Below are 18,355 nucleotides of genomic sequence, written 5' to 3'. Positions count from 1 at the left end.
CTGGGATTGAGCGTTTTTTCAATACCTAATCCCGGGATTGGCCTCCCTAGATCCAAGTAATAAAGGGCGAGAAGCATCAAGCCTAATAAAGAGTGGAGAAGTTGCCCATTGCAACCAAACATTTGTCAAGTGTATAGAATGCACTTGATAAATGCTACTTTGAAGCGGATGGGTTGCCATGGGCAATTTCTCTGCTCTGTAGAAGGCGTGAAAGATCTCCTGTGCAGATTAAAGCAAGCAGTTGTCATTCTGTGACATCATGGAGCACATCCAGCCATGGACATCGGCACTGTGGGGAATACAGTGACCTTTGTATCCTCCATGTAGTGTGACGCCTGCTCATGGTGCTCAGTGGGACCCACCTGTTAACAAGACACTTAAAAATTCAATTTGCCAGGAATTAGGGTTCTCTCTCTGGAACATGGATAATGACAGCTAGTATATGATTGTTAGTTGTGTATTGCATAAATCTGAACCATAACACAATGCTGATAAACAGGCCTACAGAGGGGTTTGTAAGATGCCGCTTTGCTGTGAGTTTGACCTAAAAAATATAAGCGGCAGTAATATTTAATACTATAACGTGCTGCACTTTGCAAGTAATGCGTTGGGTACGGCATGCTGGCAGCCAGGATCCCGGCAGTCAGCATACCGATCCCGGGATCCCCACCGCTAGAATGCAGCAGGAGGGCGAGCACAACGAATCCCCTTGCGGGCTCACTGCGCTCGCCATGCTGCCGGCTAGGATATTCCCACGGATGGGAATAGCCCCTGTTGTCTGGGATTCCGACTGTCAGCATTGTCAGTGGTCGAGATTCCAGCGTCGGTCATCCTGACCACCGGGATCCCAACTGCCATCTGTAACCGCATCCCCAAGTAATATTAGTGCCACTTTAAGTTTCGAGGCAAAAGCCACCGCTTAGTGAATCTGGCACAGCATCCTTCCAAAACAAGGCAGGATGTGGTGTATCTAATCTTTAAGGAGAACTACTGTGAATGAAGTAGCAATAGAGCAGAACTGTGCTGACATCCGGATTTGCACTGCAGCCAACTCCAGAAACTCCCCTAGAGATTATTTGATTATAGCTCCCCCTACTTGTGATCAGATATGGGCCCTCATTCCGAGTTGTTCGCTCGCAAGCGGATTTTAGCAGATTTGCTCATGCTAAGCCGCCGCCTACTGGGAGTGAATCTTAGCATCTTAAAATTGCGAACGATGTATTCGCAATATTGCGATGACACACCTCGTAGCAGTTTCTGAGTAGCTCGAGACTTACTCGGCATCTGCGATCAGTTCAATGCTTGTCGTTCCTGGTTTGACGTCACAAACACACCCAGCGTTCGCCCAGACACTCCTCCGTTTCTCCGGCCACTCCTGTGTTTTTTCCGGAAACGGTAGCGTTTTTTCCCACACGCCCATAAAACGGCCTGTTTCCGCCCAGTAACACCCATTTCCTGTCAATCACATTACGATCGCCAGAACGATGAAAAAGCCGTGAGTAAAATTCCTAACTACATAGCAAATTTACTTGGCGCAGTCGCAGTGCGGACATTGCGCATGCGCATTAAGCGGAAAATCGCTGCGATGCGAAGATTTTTACCGAGCGAACAACTCGGAATGAGGGCCATGGTGTTCTCTGTACAAGGATGCCATTACTAAGAGTAGATACCTACAGATATTTGCAACACACCCACAGGCCCAATCAAGCTGCAATGTCAGCGAATTCAGGCTGATCAATCAGTGCAAACTCCCACTTTCTCGAACCCTTAGGTATGGGTAAGCAGTCCAAATATATATTGCACATATTTTGAATAGGGAACTACTTTTCATAAATTAGAAGTACTACATCCTGCACAAGGAGAAACAACTTTCTAATAAGCATGTATAAATCGCTCAATACACTCAGACCCCAGCTGAGCTTATCGCTGCAGACGTTTCATTTTTCACGTTGGAGAACAAATACCCATGTCTGCAGCACTACCAGACTTAAGATGGGTACACACTATTCAATTATCTGGCAGATAATATGCCAGATCTGGCTGGTTGGAATGAAAATCTGGTAATGGATGAGAGCAAATGACAATCAACCATTTGCTCCCAAACACTGGAAAACTAACAAAACCTGTTGTTCAGACAAATTGGTTAAACGTAAAATTTAACCAACTTGTATGTTGTCCGTTTTGAAGTGTTTGCGTGCATATTCAATTATACGTGGAGTTAAGGCAGGGTGTGAAAAAAATCATGATTATTTATTTTCTTTTTTTAATTTTTAAATAAGATTTTTTTATTTTAATTGTTATTTTAATTTAAATTGGATTTTTATTAAAAAACATGTCAAGTAAACAAATAAACCAAGTAAAAAGTCATTTTAAAATACTGTAACTTTAATATATTTAATTTAAATGACACCATGAATCATGCCATGGCGCAGCAAACTACACACATACTGCAAGAGGAAAGAAACCGCAATGATGGTAAAAGTTACAAAAGTTGCCAATTGTCTGATTTGTAAATCTGAAGAAACACAAGTTTTGCAGCTTTGTCAGTACCCAAGCGGTTTCTCAGTTTTGATGGCACCAGACCAAATGTGGAAAATATTCTGTCTACTAATGCTGATGCTGCAGCTGTTAGCAATTGATCTACTGCTACCATGACATGTTCATTACCAGCTACAGTTTCTGAACCAATACAGTTTCTGTGAATTTTCCACCAATCTATTGGTGCCACTGTTGCAACATAGTGGTCAAACATGAGGTCATTAAACGAGGTTGCATTTGCTTGGAACTTGACTAGTGTTGGTAGAAGAGTATTTGAATGTGGATATTTTTCTTTGGCAAACTTAAAAACTTCTTATAGGCCATACAGACACGGCGACACGCCGCCGAGCTGCCCGACCGCTGATACGGCAGACTGACGACCTGGGGGGGGGGGGGGGGGGGGGGGGGGCAGTGATGGGGGGAGTGAAGTTTCTTCACTCCCCCCGTCACACGGCTCCATACACGTGCAGGCAAATATGGACGAGATCGTCCATATTGGCCTGCATGCACAGCCGACGGGGCACCAGAGATGAACGAGCGCGGGGCCGCGCATCGTTCATCGCTGTTGCCTCCACACTGCACGATATGAACGTGATCTCGTTCATTAATGAATTCATATCTTGCAGTCAAATCGCCCAGTGTGTAGGGCCTATAACTTTTCTTCTGCAGTTAGACAACTACCACAGTAACTTGGGTTCATCACGTAAGCGAGAAAATGTGCAGGTCTCAATAATTGATTATAGCGGTACAAAAAATAGGATTTTAATACCTACCGGTAAATCCTTTTCTCTTAGTCCGTAGAGGATACTGGGGATGCTTCAAGAACCATGGGGTATAGACTGGATCCGCAGGAGACATGGGCACACTATAAGACTTTGAATGGGTGTTAACTGGCTCCTCCCTCTATGCCCCTCCTCCAGACTCCAGTTATAGGAACTGTGCCCAGGGAGACGGACATTTCGAGGAAAAGGATTTATTTAATTATTTGAAACTAAGGTGAGACACATACCAGCTCACACCACTAACACGCCGTACAACATGGCATTCAACAACGCATGCAACGGCATGACCAACAACAGTCACAGAGTGCCTAAACTCAACGCAACATGAGCGTAACTATAAGCAAACTGCAGATACAGCCCGCACTGGGACGGGCGCCCAGCATCCTCTACGGACTAAGAGAAAAGGATTTACTGGTATGTATTAAAATCCTATTTTCTCATACGTCCTAGAGGATGCTGGGGATGCTTCAAGAACAATGGGGTTTATACAAAAGCTCTAGACCGGGCGGGAGAGTGTGGATGACTCTGCAGCACCGATTGACCAAACAAGAGGTCCTCCTCAGCCAGGGTATCAAACTTGTAAAACTTCGCAAAGGTGTTTGAACCCGAGTAGCAGCTCTGCAAAGTTGTAACGCTTTCGGTAACGGCAATCCTGACGTAGAATGAGCCTGCTGAATCGTATTACAAATCCAGCACGCAATAGTCTGCTTAGAAGCAGGAGCCCCAATCTTGTTGGGAGCCCACAGGACAAACAGAGCCTTTGTTTTCCTAATCTGCGCCGTTCTGGCGACATAGATCTTCAAAGCTCTGACCACATCGCGAGACTGACTCCGCCAAGGCGTCAATAGCCACTGGCACCACAATTGGCTGGTTAACATGAAATGATGAAACCACTTTTGGCAGAAATTGCTGACGAGTTCTCAACTCCGCTCTATCAGCATGGAAAATCAAATAAGGGCTTTTGTGAGACAAAGCCGCCAACTCAGACACCCGCCAAGGCAAACAACATGACCACTTTCCAAGTAAGGAATTTTAACTCAACCTTGCACAAAGGTTCAAACCAATGCGATTGCAAGAATTGCAACACCACATTAAGGTCCCATGGTGCCACTGGGGGCACAAAGGGAGGTTGGATGTGCAGCACGCCTTTTACGAAGGTCTGAACTTCCGGAAGGGAGGCCAATTCTTTTTGAAAAAAGATCGACAAGGCCGAAATCTGTACTTTAATAGAGCCTAACTTTAGGCCCGCATCCACACCTGCATGTAGGAAATGGAGCAACCGCCCCAGGTGAAATTCTTCCATAGGAGCCTTCTCGGATTCACACCAAGACACATATTTTCTCCAAATACGGTGGTAATGCTTTGCCGTTACTTCTTTTCTAGCCTGAAGAAGCGTAGGAATTACTTCACTGGGAATACCCTTTCGGGCTAGGATTTGGCGTTCAACCGCCACGCCGTCAAACGCAGCAAGTCCTGATACACGCACGGCCCCTGTTGTAACAGGTCCTCCCGAAGAGAAAGAGGCCAGGGATCTTCTATGAGCAACTCCTGAAGATCTGGATTCCAGGCCCGTTTTGGCCAATCCGGAACAATGAGGATCGCCTGAACCCTTGTTCTTCTTATAATTTTTATCACCTTGGGAATGAGTGGAAGTGGAGGGAACTCGTAGACTGACTGAAACACCCACGGTGTCACTAGGACGTCCACTGCTATCGCCTGAGGGTCCCTTGACCTGGAACAATATCTCTGAAGTTTCTTGTTGAGGCGGGACGCCATCATGTCCACTTGAGGAACTCCCCAACAACTTGTCACTTCTGCAAAGACCTCTTGATGAAGACCCCACTATCCTGGATGGAGATCGTGTCTGCTGAGGAAGTCTGCTTTCCAGTTGTCCACTCCTGGAATGAAGACAGCTGCCAGAGCGCTGGCATGTATTTCCGCCCAGCGAAGAATCTTCTTGGCCTCGGCCATCGCCGCTCTGCTCTTTGTTCCGCCTTGGCGGTTTATGTATGCCACTGCTGTCACGTTGTCTGACTGAATCAAGACCGGCAGACCTCGAAGAAGATGTTCTGCTTGCAGTATGCAGTTGTGGATGGCTCTTAATTCCAGAATGTTTGTGTGTAGACAAGCTTCCTGACTTGACCACTTTCCCTGAAAGTTTCTTCCCTGTGTGACTGCTCCCCAGCCTCGGAGGCTTACATCCGTGGTCACCAGGATCCAATCCTGAATCCCGAACCTGCGTCCCTCCAGAAGGTGAGAACCGTGCAGCCACCACAGAAGGGAAATTCTTGTCCTGGGAGATAGAATTATTTTCCGATGCATGTCCAGGTGAGACCCGGACCACTGGTCCAGCAGGTTCCACTGAAACACCCTGGCATGGAACCTGACATACGGAATGGCCTCGTAGGCCTCCACCATCTTCCCCAGCAACCGAGTGCAGTGAAGAACTGACACCCTTGCCGGTTTCAGAATCTGTTTTACCATGTTCTGTATTTCCAGAGCTTTTTCCACTGGAAGAAAAATTCTCTGCAATTCTGTATCCAGAATCATACCCAGGAACGACAGCCGTGTCGTTGGATCCAACTGTGATTTTGGCAAATTTAGGAGCCAACCGTGTTGTTGCAGAATCGTCAGTGAAAGATCAACATTCTTCAACAATTTCTCCTTGGACCTCGCCTTTATGAGGAGATCGTCCAAGTATGGGATAATTGTGATTCCCTGCTTTCGCAGGAGAACCATAATTTCCGCCATTACTTTGGTGAAAATCCTCAGAGCTGTGGACAGACAAAACGGCAACGTCTGAAACTGGTAATGACAATCCTGCACAGCAAATCTCAGGTAAGCCTGATGTGGAGGATATATGGGGACATGTAAGTAGGCATCTTTTATGTCGACCGACACCATAAAATCCCCCTCCTCCAGACTGGAGGTCACTGCTCGTAGAGACTCCATCTTGAACTTGTGGTCCCGAAGCCATCCGGCTTCGGGACCACAAACAGGCTCGAATAAAAGCCTTCCCCCTGTTGAGACGGGTGTACCGTGACAATCACTTGACTTTGACACAACTTTAGTATCGCAGCGCTTACTATCTCCCTTTCTGGAAGAGAAGCTGGCAAGGCCGATTTGAAAAATCGGTGAGGGGGCACGTCTTGAAACTCTAACTTGTATCCTTGGGTTACTAGGTCTACTATCCAAGGATCCAGGTCCGAGTGCACCCAGACCTGACTGAAGAGTTCGAGACGTGCCACCACTGGAGCGGACTCCTGCAGAGGAGCCCCAGCGTCATGCGGTGGATTTGGTAGAAGCCGGAGAGGACTTCTGCTCCTGGGAACTTGCCACAGCCTGTGACCTTTTTCCCCTTCCTCTCCCCCTCGCAGCAAGGAAGGAGAACCCACGTCCTTTTTTGAATTTGTTGGGCCGAAAGGACTGCATCTGATAGTGAGGCGATTTCTTCTGCTGTGCAGGAACATAAGGTAAAAAAGATGACTTACCCGCAGTAGCCGTAGACACTAGGTCAGTGAGGCCGTCACCAAACAAGACCTTACCGTTAAACGGTAGAGACTCCATCGCCTTCTTAGAGTCCGCATCAGCATTCCATTGATGAATCCACAATGCTCTCCTTGCTGAGACTGCCATGGCATTGGCCCTCGATCCCAAAAGGCCAATATCCCTTACAGCTTCTTTTAAATATGCTGCAGCATCCTTGATGTGACCCAAAGTCAAAAGCACACTATCCCTATCTAGGGTATATACCTCAGAGGACAAGTTATCTGCCCACTTTTCAATAGCGCTACTCACCCATGCCGAAGCAACGGCAGGCCTGAGTAGCGACCCTGTAGTGACATATTGGATTTCAGGGTATTTTCCTGCTTACGATCCGCAGGATCCTTTAGGGCTGCCGTGTCAGGGGACGGAAGCGCTACCTTTTTGGATAGACGGGATAAAGCTTTGTCTACCGTGGGGATTGACTCCCACCTTTCCCTGTCCCCAGAACGGATATGTCACTGGAATTCTTTTGGGAACATGTATCTTTTTGTCAGGATTTTTCCAAGCTTTTTCAAAAAGTGCGTTTAGTTCATGAGAGGGAGGAAACGTCACCTCAGGTTTCTTTCCTTTAAACATACAGACCCTAGTATCAGGAACAGCAGGGTCCTCAGTGATATGTAATACGTCTTTAATCGCCACAATCATGTACCTAATACTCTTAGCCAGTTTCGGATGTAATCTGGCATCACTATAGTCGACACTGGAATCAGAGTCCGTGTCGGTATCTGTATCTGCTATCTGGGTAAATGCACGTTTCTGTGACCCCGAAGGGGTCTGGGCCTGTGACAAAGCATCTTCCATGGATTTCCTCCATGTATGGTTCTTAGACTCATTTATCAAATCTCTTAGCCAACTTAGTCACATTTGCGTTTAAAACACTTAACATATTGACCCAATCATCCGTCGGGGGGGCCGACACTGTCACTCTCACAGAACTGTCTGTCCCCACACCAGCCTCCTCCTGGGAAGAGCATTCAGTCTCAGACATGTCGACACACACATGTACCGACAGCCACAACCACACTGGGGCTATAGGAGACAGACCCATAATAAAGCCTGCCAGAGAGACACAGAGAGAGTCCTGTCAGTTCACACCCAGCGCCTATCCCGGTACTGAAGTCAGTAACAAGACTCCCCAGACCTGCTAGCGCTTTAATATATAATAAATCACCAGTGCTCCCCACCCCCCCCACCCCTTGCACCCTGTTACTTGTACAGCAGTGTGGAGGTCAGGGCCAGCATCTCTGCAGCCTTCTGTGAAGAGAAAAATGGCGCTGGTCAGAGCTGTGCGGGCTAAGCCCCGCCCACTGCATGGCGCGCTTCAGTCCCGCTAAAATCTTTATACTGGCGGGGGTCCCTTAACAAGTGCCTGGGCACTATTATATCCTATGCCAGTGCTGTTTGAGGTCCCCCATGCTGCCCTGGGCGCCCCCCCCCCCCCTGCGCCCTGCAGTGCCGTGATCAGTGTGGGAGCATGGCGCGCAGCGCGGTACCTCAAACGCCGTCTTCTGCCGTCACTGAAGTCTTCTGATCTTCTCATACTCACTCGGCTTCAATCTTCTGGCTCTGTGAGGGGGGTGACGGCGCGGCTCCGGGAACAAGCAGCTAGGCGTACCAAGTGATCGAACCCTCTGGAGGTAATGGTGTCCAGTAGCCTAAGAAACAGAGCCCTTGAACTCTTAAGAAGTAGGTCTGCTTCTCTCCCCTCAGTCCCACGATGCAGGGAGCCTGTAGCCAGCAGGTCTTCCTGAAAATAACAAACCTAATAAAAGTCTTTTCTGAGAAACTCAGGAGAGCTCCTCAGTGTGCATCCAGTTTTGCTGGGCACAGTTGCTATAACTGAGGTCTGGAGTAGGGGCATAGAGGGGGGAGCCAGTTCACGCCCATTCAAAGTCTTATAGTGTGCCCATGTCTCCTGCGGATCCCGTCTATACCCCATGGTTCTTGAAGCATCCCCAGCATCCTCTAGGACGTATGAGAAATGTCTTCATGCTCGATTTGTCCAGATTTAGGCCCACATTTATCAAGCCTTGGAGAGTGATACATTAAGTACCAGCCAATCAGCCCCTAACTGCCATGTAACAGGCTGTGTTAGAAAAATGAGAGTTAGGAGGTGATTGATTGGTACTTTTATCACCGTGCAATTAATCACTCTCTAAGGCTTGATACATCTGGGCTCTAATTCCATCAAACTATCCTCTAATTCTTTCCACACATGTACAGCATTGGAAAAAAACCTTTGATTTAAATCAATGGAAAAAAAATAATGTGATTTAAAATCGGCACACTCTGGGTTAAGGAGTCTACAATGATGGCAGAGATTCCCTTTAATATAACTATTTACATAACATTAAATACTTTGTAAATACAAACACTTGGGGAAATATGTAACAGCCTCCGAGGTGTCCGGGAATTTCTGTATGTCTGCACATGTTTTTAAAGCGGCAACTTTAAAAATAAGAGGGTTGACTCGCAGAAATTCCTGAACAGCTTGCACCTCGCAGGTTATTACATATGGTCCTTGATACAAGATGACATTGATCCGCAGTCGCCATCAAATCTGTACTCACTTCGGCCTCTGTAAGACATAAGTTAAAAGGAATGTTCGGAGTGATTCAATGCTACTTTTCTCCAGGAGGATCCATTCTCTTACAACAGCTTCCATTATCGCCGTGGCGGCTTGAAAGAGTACATAATCCACTTTACTAGTTTCTGTGAAGACAAAGGTGATGTCAGACCAGCAATGACGCAAAATCAAGCTTATGCCAACCAGTGCACATAGGGGGTCATTCCGAGTTGATCGCTCGCTATCTACTTTTTGCAGGGCTGCGAACAGATAGTCGCCGCCTATAGGGGAGTGTATTTTCGCTTGGCAAGTGTGCGAACGCCTGTGCAGCCGAGCTCTGCAAAAACATTTCGTGCAGTTTCTGAGTAGGTCTGAACTTACTCAGCACTTGCGATCACTTCAGCCTGTCTGGGGCCGGAATTGATGTCAGACACCCGCCCTGCAAACACTTGGACACGCCTGCGTTTTTCCAAACACTCCCAGAAAACTGTCAGTTGGCACCCACAAACGCCTTCTTCCTGTCAATCTCCTTGCGATCGGCCGTGCGAATGGATTCTTCGTTAAATCCATCGCTCAGCAACGATCCGCTTTATACCCGCACGACGCACCTGCGCAGTAGTGACCTGATCGCTGCACTGCGAAAAACGGCAAACAAGTCGGACTGACCCCCATAGTCCTGTAATGAAATCAGGGAGCTACTGAGTGCGCATGTACTGTACAGAAATTAGACCTGAGCTATCACACTGTAACCAATGACACCCACTAATTCCCCCAATATCGCTGCCTGGGACTTCCACAAGTACAGCTTTCCCTTTCTGATAGAAACGATAATTACTGGCCAAACGCATGAGATTAATTAGCTTACACACATTGCCTGGTATAAATCCTGCTCTTCACAAGGATTCAGAGAAGCGAGTAACCAGAATCTTAAAAACCCGATTTCCAAGCAGATTTGGCTAGACTAAGGGCTGTTCCACACTAGCCGGTTTTCTATATGAAAACACACTGCTCCTTTCACACAGCACGGCCCCGGCCGCCGGGTCACAGCCGGAAATATCCACTAAAAAAGGCCCGGCTGCCGGGTCGTGGCTGTGCCGTCCCTGATGGCAGTCTAGAATGTGTGTGAATGGGAGCTTTCACACACAGCAGCTTTTTTCTTCTTTCGCTGATGCACATGCGCACAGCAGAAAGCCAGTGTGTGTGTGAAAGGCTTTGCCAGCCAGTAAAATAACGGACGACTTTTGTCAGTCTTTTTATCGTCCGGACAAAACCTGAGTGTGTGAAAAAGCCCTAACTCCCCATTCCCCTACTACCATTATATCGCTTCACTGTATACATTGTTACTGTACTGCATTGATTTTTGTAGATCTCATAGTAATACCGATTGGAGAACACTGTAGATTATTGAAGTCCAAAAGTAGCCAAGAACACAGAATACATTTTTTCTATTAACATAGCAAGCATCCAAATAATGCCAATATTATGGGGTCTTTTACACACATCTAATTATTACTGGTGATTTTACATAAGGCAACAATCTGCACCCTGATACATATCATGTCACTGGCAAATTATTTTTTGGGGAAAAAATAAAATTCACATGTAATTATTTATCAATATTGATAGTTATTTGGTCTTCCTCCATCCACTCCTGTCCACCAACATCCCATCCATAATCATCTCCATTGCCACTATGGGCAATATACTGCGAGGTGCAGGCTGTTCAGGAAAGATCAGATCGGTTTCAGGAAAATATTATATATATATATATATATATATATATATATATATATATATATATATATATATATATATATATATATATATATATATATATATATATATATATATAAGTAGAGTCTACGGCGCTTAGGTGTAGCTATGTGCTTTCTATACCTTAAAATTAGAATAACCTTTTGTATAGATAAAATATCAATATAAAATACACATTAAAAACACTTCTCAAACTATGAGTGGCAGCTTATAATACAGAAAAATGTGCTTGGCATGCACACATATGGATTTGGAGGAATTGGTGAAAATAAGCGCCCAAGAGTGTAAATTTATAAAACAAGGTGAGTATAATGAAGGTATCTACGGTGGGTATGTTAAAACCAGTTAGAAAACTTATCTGAAAAACCAGAGAAGCTAGATTCAGGCGATGCTCCTTTTGATGCTTAATACATGTTAAAAAAGAAGAAGAACGGACATAGTGTGTACTGTTTTTTTGAAAAATATCAAGATATAACACTGGCTCTGTAATTTTAGGCTTAATTAGGGAAATAGCATATTCCCAAGTATGCAGTCAATATATAGCCTAGGCAGTGTATATATAAAAGATAAAGTATTTAATACACAAAAATGACATAAAAGTACATAAAAATACATAAAAACATGAAATGGCTGTAAAACATGCGTACAGGATAAAAGATTATATCAAGCTTATCTGTCCATAAATAACTGGAATGCATGCGTACAGAATTCAAGATGATAAATGGCTTATCTGTCCAGTGAAGGAAATGTCAGCAGGTGGTACCAACGCGTTTCGTCCGTCATCAGCAGGACTTCATCAAGGGAATAGACAAACAGACCAGGCATGCTTTCTTTATAACCTCCTAGGGCAATTTATGATGACATCACTTCCTGTGATGTCATGTAGCTTAAGCGTTAAATTTAACCTTTAAAATAAATTTTTAATTTGCACTCAAAGGTGACAATAATGTGTATTGTAGTAGGAATACCGAAATAAGAGAATTAGATGGAAGAACGAGGTGGAGAAGTGACTAGATTGCAGAAAAAAGTCCGGAAAATGATATGGAACGCATGTGGAACGCATGCGTCATATCCGTAAATGACTTCCGGTCGGCGTAATAATGTTAACATAGTCAATACTGATAACATGCCGTGATGGTGAATAAGTATGGTAGTTAAGAAGGGGGATATGAGACTAGAGAGTTGTGCTGGAACATATTAAGGGTGATATGTTAGGAGGTGATTCGTTTGGTGTGGCGGTCACGTGACTTCCGGTGTAAACACGGAAGTGTAAGTGTGGAACGCAAACAGGAGTAGAGACTTCCGCTAAAAAACGGGAGTTGATAGAGAATAAACGTGAATTCTTTTGATTATAGATTGCTAGGCAATAGAGGGAAATTACGAGATGTGTATGGTCCATTTAATTAGATGGTCATAGATCGTCCGTGGCAAATAATTAGTGTGTGATCCGCAAGTGAATAACTTGACTTCCGCTAAGTCACGGAAGTAATTATGGGAGAGAGAGTAGTGAACCAATTTATGTGAATGAACCTCCGTATTAGAAATTGGAGGATAATAGCTGTGTAGAGTGCACTTCTAAATTGCAAATTATGTCCCAAATCTTGATATAACCGATGGGATTAGCGTGACAGATTATCAGTGAATCGCACCGCCGTAATAAAATTATATATATCCTAAATTCTAATGTGAAAAAAATAATAATAAATAATGAATATTATATATACATAAAAATACATATATAAAAAAAAAAAAAAAATTATATATATATATATATATATATATATATATATATATATATATAAAAGACATAATTTGCGTGTATTTTTTGAGTGCAATTAAAAAATTAAAAATGATCATAATAGACCGGATATAAGCTGATTAGGATGTGACCCAATATGAGTGTTATAAGTAGCACCATTATAATAATTCAGTGGTTTCCTTTGGTGAAGTGCATAGTCTTATTCCATTTTGGATGCATGTGAATTGTTCTTCTTTGAGGATAGTCTTGATTATTATCCACATCAAACAAAGGGTTGGTGATTTACTGAAAAGAATAGTAAATATTGACTATTGATAATTAATTTGGGAGGTAATATAGTTACTATAAAAAAGTGCTGGATAAGCTGAACCCAAAATTTGTGAAACTTAGGGATTGTGTGAAAAAAGAGGTGAATGTAGACAAGCAGTTAAAGGAAGGGTGCAATCTCGAAGGCTTCATTAAGTCCGAGTGGTGATAAAGTCTTAAGTTCGGGAATCCAGAACATTTCTCTTTTTGAGAGTTTGTTCAATATATCACCACCTCTTTCGCCTGTTTTGACGAGTTCGATTGCTTTAAAAGAGATATTTTCTGGGTTCGATTGGTGTTTTTCAATGAAATGTTTAGGCACTGTATGGTTGTCTATCTTGTTTTTAATGTTCCGAATATGCTCTTGGATTCTTAGTTTTAGGACCCTTTTTGTTTTACCGACATATTTAAGTCCACATGTGCATTCAAGCAGATAAATTACCATTGTTGAATTGCAGTTAAGGTAGTCTTTGATGCTGTATTCTTTTGTGTTATTGTGGTTGCTGAATTTTTTCCTTACTGGGTGGAGGTATTTGCAAATGTTACATTTACCACATTTGAAGCAACCTTTACACTTAATGAAGGTGTTATTTCCAGGTTTGATTTTGCTTTGTAGATGACTAGGTGCCAGGATGTCTTTAAGATTGCTGGTTTTTCGGAACACAATATCAGGCTTTGGTGGAAGGATCTCTCTTAGTATTGGGTCCATCAACAAAATATTCCAATGTTGATTGATGGATTTCCTGATTAGTGGTTCCTGTTTACTGAATGTGGTGATAAAGGGAGTGAAGTTGTCAGATTTCTTTTGTATCTGTTTGGTAAAGAGTTCAGATCTTGATCTGTTTGCAGTTTTTTCCAATGCTTTATTAATCACATGCTCTGGATAATTCCTATCTTTAAATCTTGTCGCATAAGTTGTGAGTTGATTATGGCAATCTTGGTCATCACTGCAGTTGCGTTTGATGCAGTAAAACTGTGAGTAAGGGATATTGGTTTTCCAGTTCTGAGCATGACAGCTGTTGAAGTGAAGATAACTATTAGTATCTACTTCTTTTATGTAGTTGCTCGTTAGGATCTTAGATGAAGTGTTGGAGAGAGTTAGGTCCAGATAGTGTATATTTTCTTTACTAATCTCATATGTGAATTTTAGATTATATTGGTTTGAGATAAGTATTGAAAAAAATGACTTAAATGATTCCTCGTCTCCTTCCCAGATGATTAGAATATCATCTATATAGCGCTTGTAGATGATTAGATTGCTGATCTATATTACCTCCCAAATTAATTATCAATAGTCAATATTTACTATTCTTTTCAGTAAATCACCAACCCTTTGTTTGATGTGGATAATAATCAAGACTATCCTCAAAGAAGAACAATTCACACGCATCCAAAATGGAATAAGACTATGCACTTCACCAAAGGAAACCACTGAATTATTATAATGGTGCTACTTATAACACTCATATTGGGTCATATCCTAATCAGCTTATATCCGGTCTATTATGATCATTTTTAATTTTTTAATTGCACTCAAAAAATACACGCAAATTATGTCTTTTATATATATATATATTTTATTTATTTTTTTATATATGTATTTTTATGTATATATAATATTCATTATTTATTATTATTTTTTTCACATTATAATTTAGGATATATATAATTTTATTACGGCGGTGCGATTCACTGATAATCTGTCACGCTAATCCCATCGGTTATATCAAGATTTGGGACATAATTTGCAATTTAGAAGTGCACTCTACACAGCTATTATCCTCCAATTTCTAATACGGAGGTTCATTCACATAAATTGGTTCACTACTCTCTCTCCCATAATTACTTCCGTGACTTAGCGGAAGTCAAGTTATTCACTTGCGGATCACACACTAATTATTTGCCACGGACGATCTATGACCATCTAATTAAACGGACCATACACATCTCGTAATTTCCCTCTATTGCCTAGCAATCTATAATCAAAAGAATTCACGTTTATTCTCTATCAACTCCCGTTTTTTAGCGGAAGTCTCTACTCCTGTTTGCGTTCTACACTTACACTTCCGTGTTCACACCGGAAGTCACGTGACCGCCACACCAAACGAATCACCTCCTAACATATCACCCTTAATATGTTCCAGCACAACTCTCTAGTCTCATATCCCCCTTCTTAACTACCATACTTATTCACCATCACGGCATGTTATCAGTATTGACTATGTTAACATTAATACGCCGACCGGAAGTCATTTACGGATATGACGCATGCGTTCATATCATTTTCCGGACTTTTTTCTGCAATCTAGTCACTTCTCCACCTCGTTCTTCCATCTAATTCTCTTATTTCGGTATTCCTACTACAATACACATTATTGTCACCTTTGAGTGCAAATTAAAAATTTATTTTAAAGGTTAAATTTAACGCTTAAGCTACATGACATCACAGGAAGTGATGTCATCATAAATTGCCCTAGGAGGGTATAAAGAAAGCATGCCTGGTCTGTTTGTCTATTCCCTTGATGAAGTCCTGCTGATGACGGACGAAACGCGTTGGTACCACCTGCTGACATTTCCTCCAATGGACAGATAAGCCATTTATCATCTTGAATTCTGTACGCATGCATTCCAGTTATTTATGGACAGATAAGCTTGATATAATCTTTTATCCTGTACGCATGTTTTACAGCCATTTCATGTTTTTATGTATTTTTATGTACTTTTATGTCATTTTTGTGTATTAAATACTTTATCTTTTATATATACACTGCCTAGGTTATATATTGACTGCATACTTGGAAATATGCTATTTCCCTAATTAAGCCTAAAATTACAGAGCCAGTGTTATATCTTGATATTTTTTAAAAAAACAGTACACACTATGTCCGTTCTTCTTCTTTTTTAACATGTATTAAGCATCAAAAGGAGCATCGCCTGAATCTAGCTTCTCTGGTTTTTCAGATAAGTTTTCTAACTGGTTTTAACATACCCACCGTAGATACCTTCATTATACTCACCTTGTTTTATAAATTTACACTCTTGGGCGCTTATTTTCACCAATTCCTCCAAATATATATATATATATATATATATATATATATATATATATATATATATATATATATATATATATATATATATATATATATATATATAAGATCTCAAGATAGAAAGCAGCGGCACTCAGGGAATTTAAATCAAATACAGGTAGCTGTATTCAAAACATACAAGGAAACCGACGTTTCGGGGCTCACCCGCCCGCCCTTTTGTCAAGGTGTGTTACAGGGTAATATCAAGCCTTTGGAATGAGTGCCGGCCCGCATTCATTCTATATATATATATATATATATATATATATATATATATATATATATATATATCCATTATACAGGTACAAGCAAATGCACATAAACCAAAAAAAGGGGGCCCCCTTTTTTTTTTTTTTGGTTTATGTGCATTTGCTTGTACCTGTATAATGGAACCAAGTTTGCAATTAAATGACTTTCTTTGCTGAAAAACTCAAGTCTGGAGAGTGCTATCTTTCTCCACGGAAGTGTGGAGATATACTGTACTGTACCAATGAGTCTGATCCTAACATTGGGTTAGACTTTGATTTGGCACCCCAGCCGCCGTCTGTGCTGAGTGAGAGTGTGGGACCTTTCATTTGTATATATATATATATATATATATATATATATATATAGGTGGCACTCATAACGACTTATAATTGACACACGGACCCCATTGTAGAGTTCTGTATATACATATATACACACATATCTATCTATATCTATAGCTCTCTCTCTCTATATATATATATATATATATATATATATATATATATATATCTTAATATCTATATCTCTCTCTATCTATATATATATATATATATATATATCTATCTGTGATCATCATTCTCGTTGCTTTTTGGTAACTGATAGAAATAGATTATCAACACTTTTGTTCCATATCCGCCTTAAACTTATGTTAGTAAAATAAAATATGCATGCAGGACAACTTAAATTCTTACTGCTACATTATTATGGAAAAGCTAATTGTCATCTCGAGAGCTCGGGGAGTGCAAGATAAAAACCATTACATTGATTAAAGTCTTGTGCTTCAAAAGGTAGGAATTATTATGTCAGGTAGGCTTGGCCTGTTACGGGTGCTCTGGGCACTTGGACCTGATGTCCTTTCGGAAACAATCTAACACTTGGAACCCTTGGGTCAGTAGTGTGCACTGATCATCTATGCTACTAACACACTCCTGTCACGCTAAGCCCATAAGTGTCATGGCATCGGGTCTACCACTGTCTGGAGTCGTGTAGGAGTGCAGTAGCACCCTTCATGCACAAGATGCCAGGTTTATGGTGGTGGAAAACACAGGGTCAACTGTTGTTCCAGTACATTTCATAAGTGCTTGACTAGGTTAAAATCTGTGTGAATGGGATTGGCAGCCTGTAAAACAAACTCCCCCATAGGAAAAAAATAGGATTTTAATACCTACCAGTAAATCCTTTTCTCCTAGTCCGTAAAGGATGCTGGGGACTCCAAAAGGACCATGGGGTATAGACGGGATCCGCAGGAGACATGAGCACACTAAAAGACTTTGACTGGGTGTGAACTGGCTCCTCCCTCTATGCCCCTCCTCCAGACCTCAGTTATAGGAACTGTGCCCAGGGAGACAGACATTTCGAGGAAAAGGATTTTTGTGAAACCAAGGGTGAGACACATACCAGCTCACACCACAACACACCGTACAACTGGATTACCAGAGAACAGTATGAACGAAAGACAGCAACAAGCTGAACATAACCGATACACAACCTTCGTGTAACCAAAAACAACAACTAACAATCCAACTGCAAGTAACAGTGGGATGGGCGCCCAGCATCCTCTACGGACTAGGAGAAAAGGATTTACCGGTAGGTATTAAAATCCTATTTTCTCTTACGTCCCAGAGGATGCTGGGGACTCCAAAAGGACCATGGGGTCTATACCAAAGCTCCAGACCGGGCGGGAGAGTGCGGACGACTCTGCAGCACCGATTGAGCAAACATGAGGTCCTCATCAGCCAGGGTATCA

General features: G+C 42.3%; 1 protein-coding gene across 1 annotated transcript in view; it reads right to left on the bottom strand.

Annotated features, from left to right (window-relative positions):
• XPO4 (exportin 4) overlaps positions 1–18,355 on the bottom strand; it is a 238,563-nt gene that overhangs the window by 148,918 nt on the left and 71,290 nt on the right. The window contains exon 3 of the mRNA XM_063951629.1: positions 9,437–9,578. Within this exon, the coding sequence (XP_063807699.1) occupies positions 9,437–9,578 (142 nt within the window). The remainder of the gene's footprint in view (positions 1–9,436; positions 9,579–18,355) is intronic.

Source organism: Pseudophryne corroboree, chromosome 2 (assembly GCF_028390025.1).
Source record: "Pseudophryne corroboree isolate aPseCor3 chromosome 2, aPseCor3.hap2, whole genome shotgun sequence".
NCBI classification, from domain to species: domain Eukaryota; kingdom Metazoa; phylum Chordata; class Amphibia; order Anura; family Myobatrachidae; genus Pseudophryne; species Pseudophryne corroboree.
Note: the sequence above shows the minus strand (reverse complement) of the source record. Positions and strands in the feature narration are given on the sequence as shown.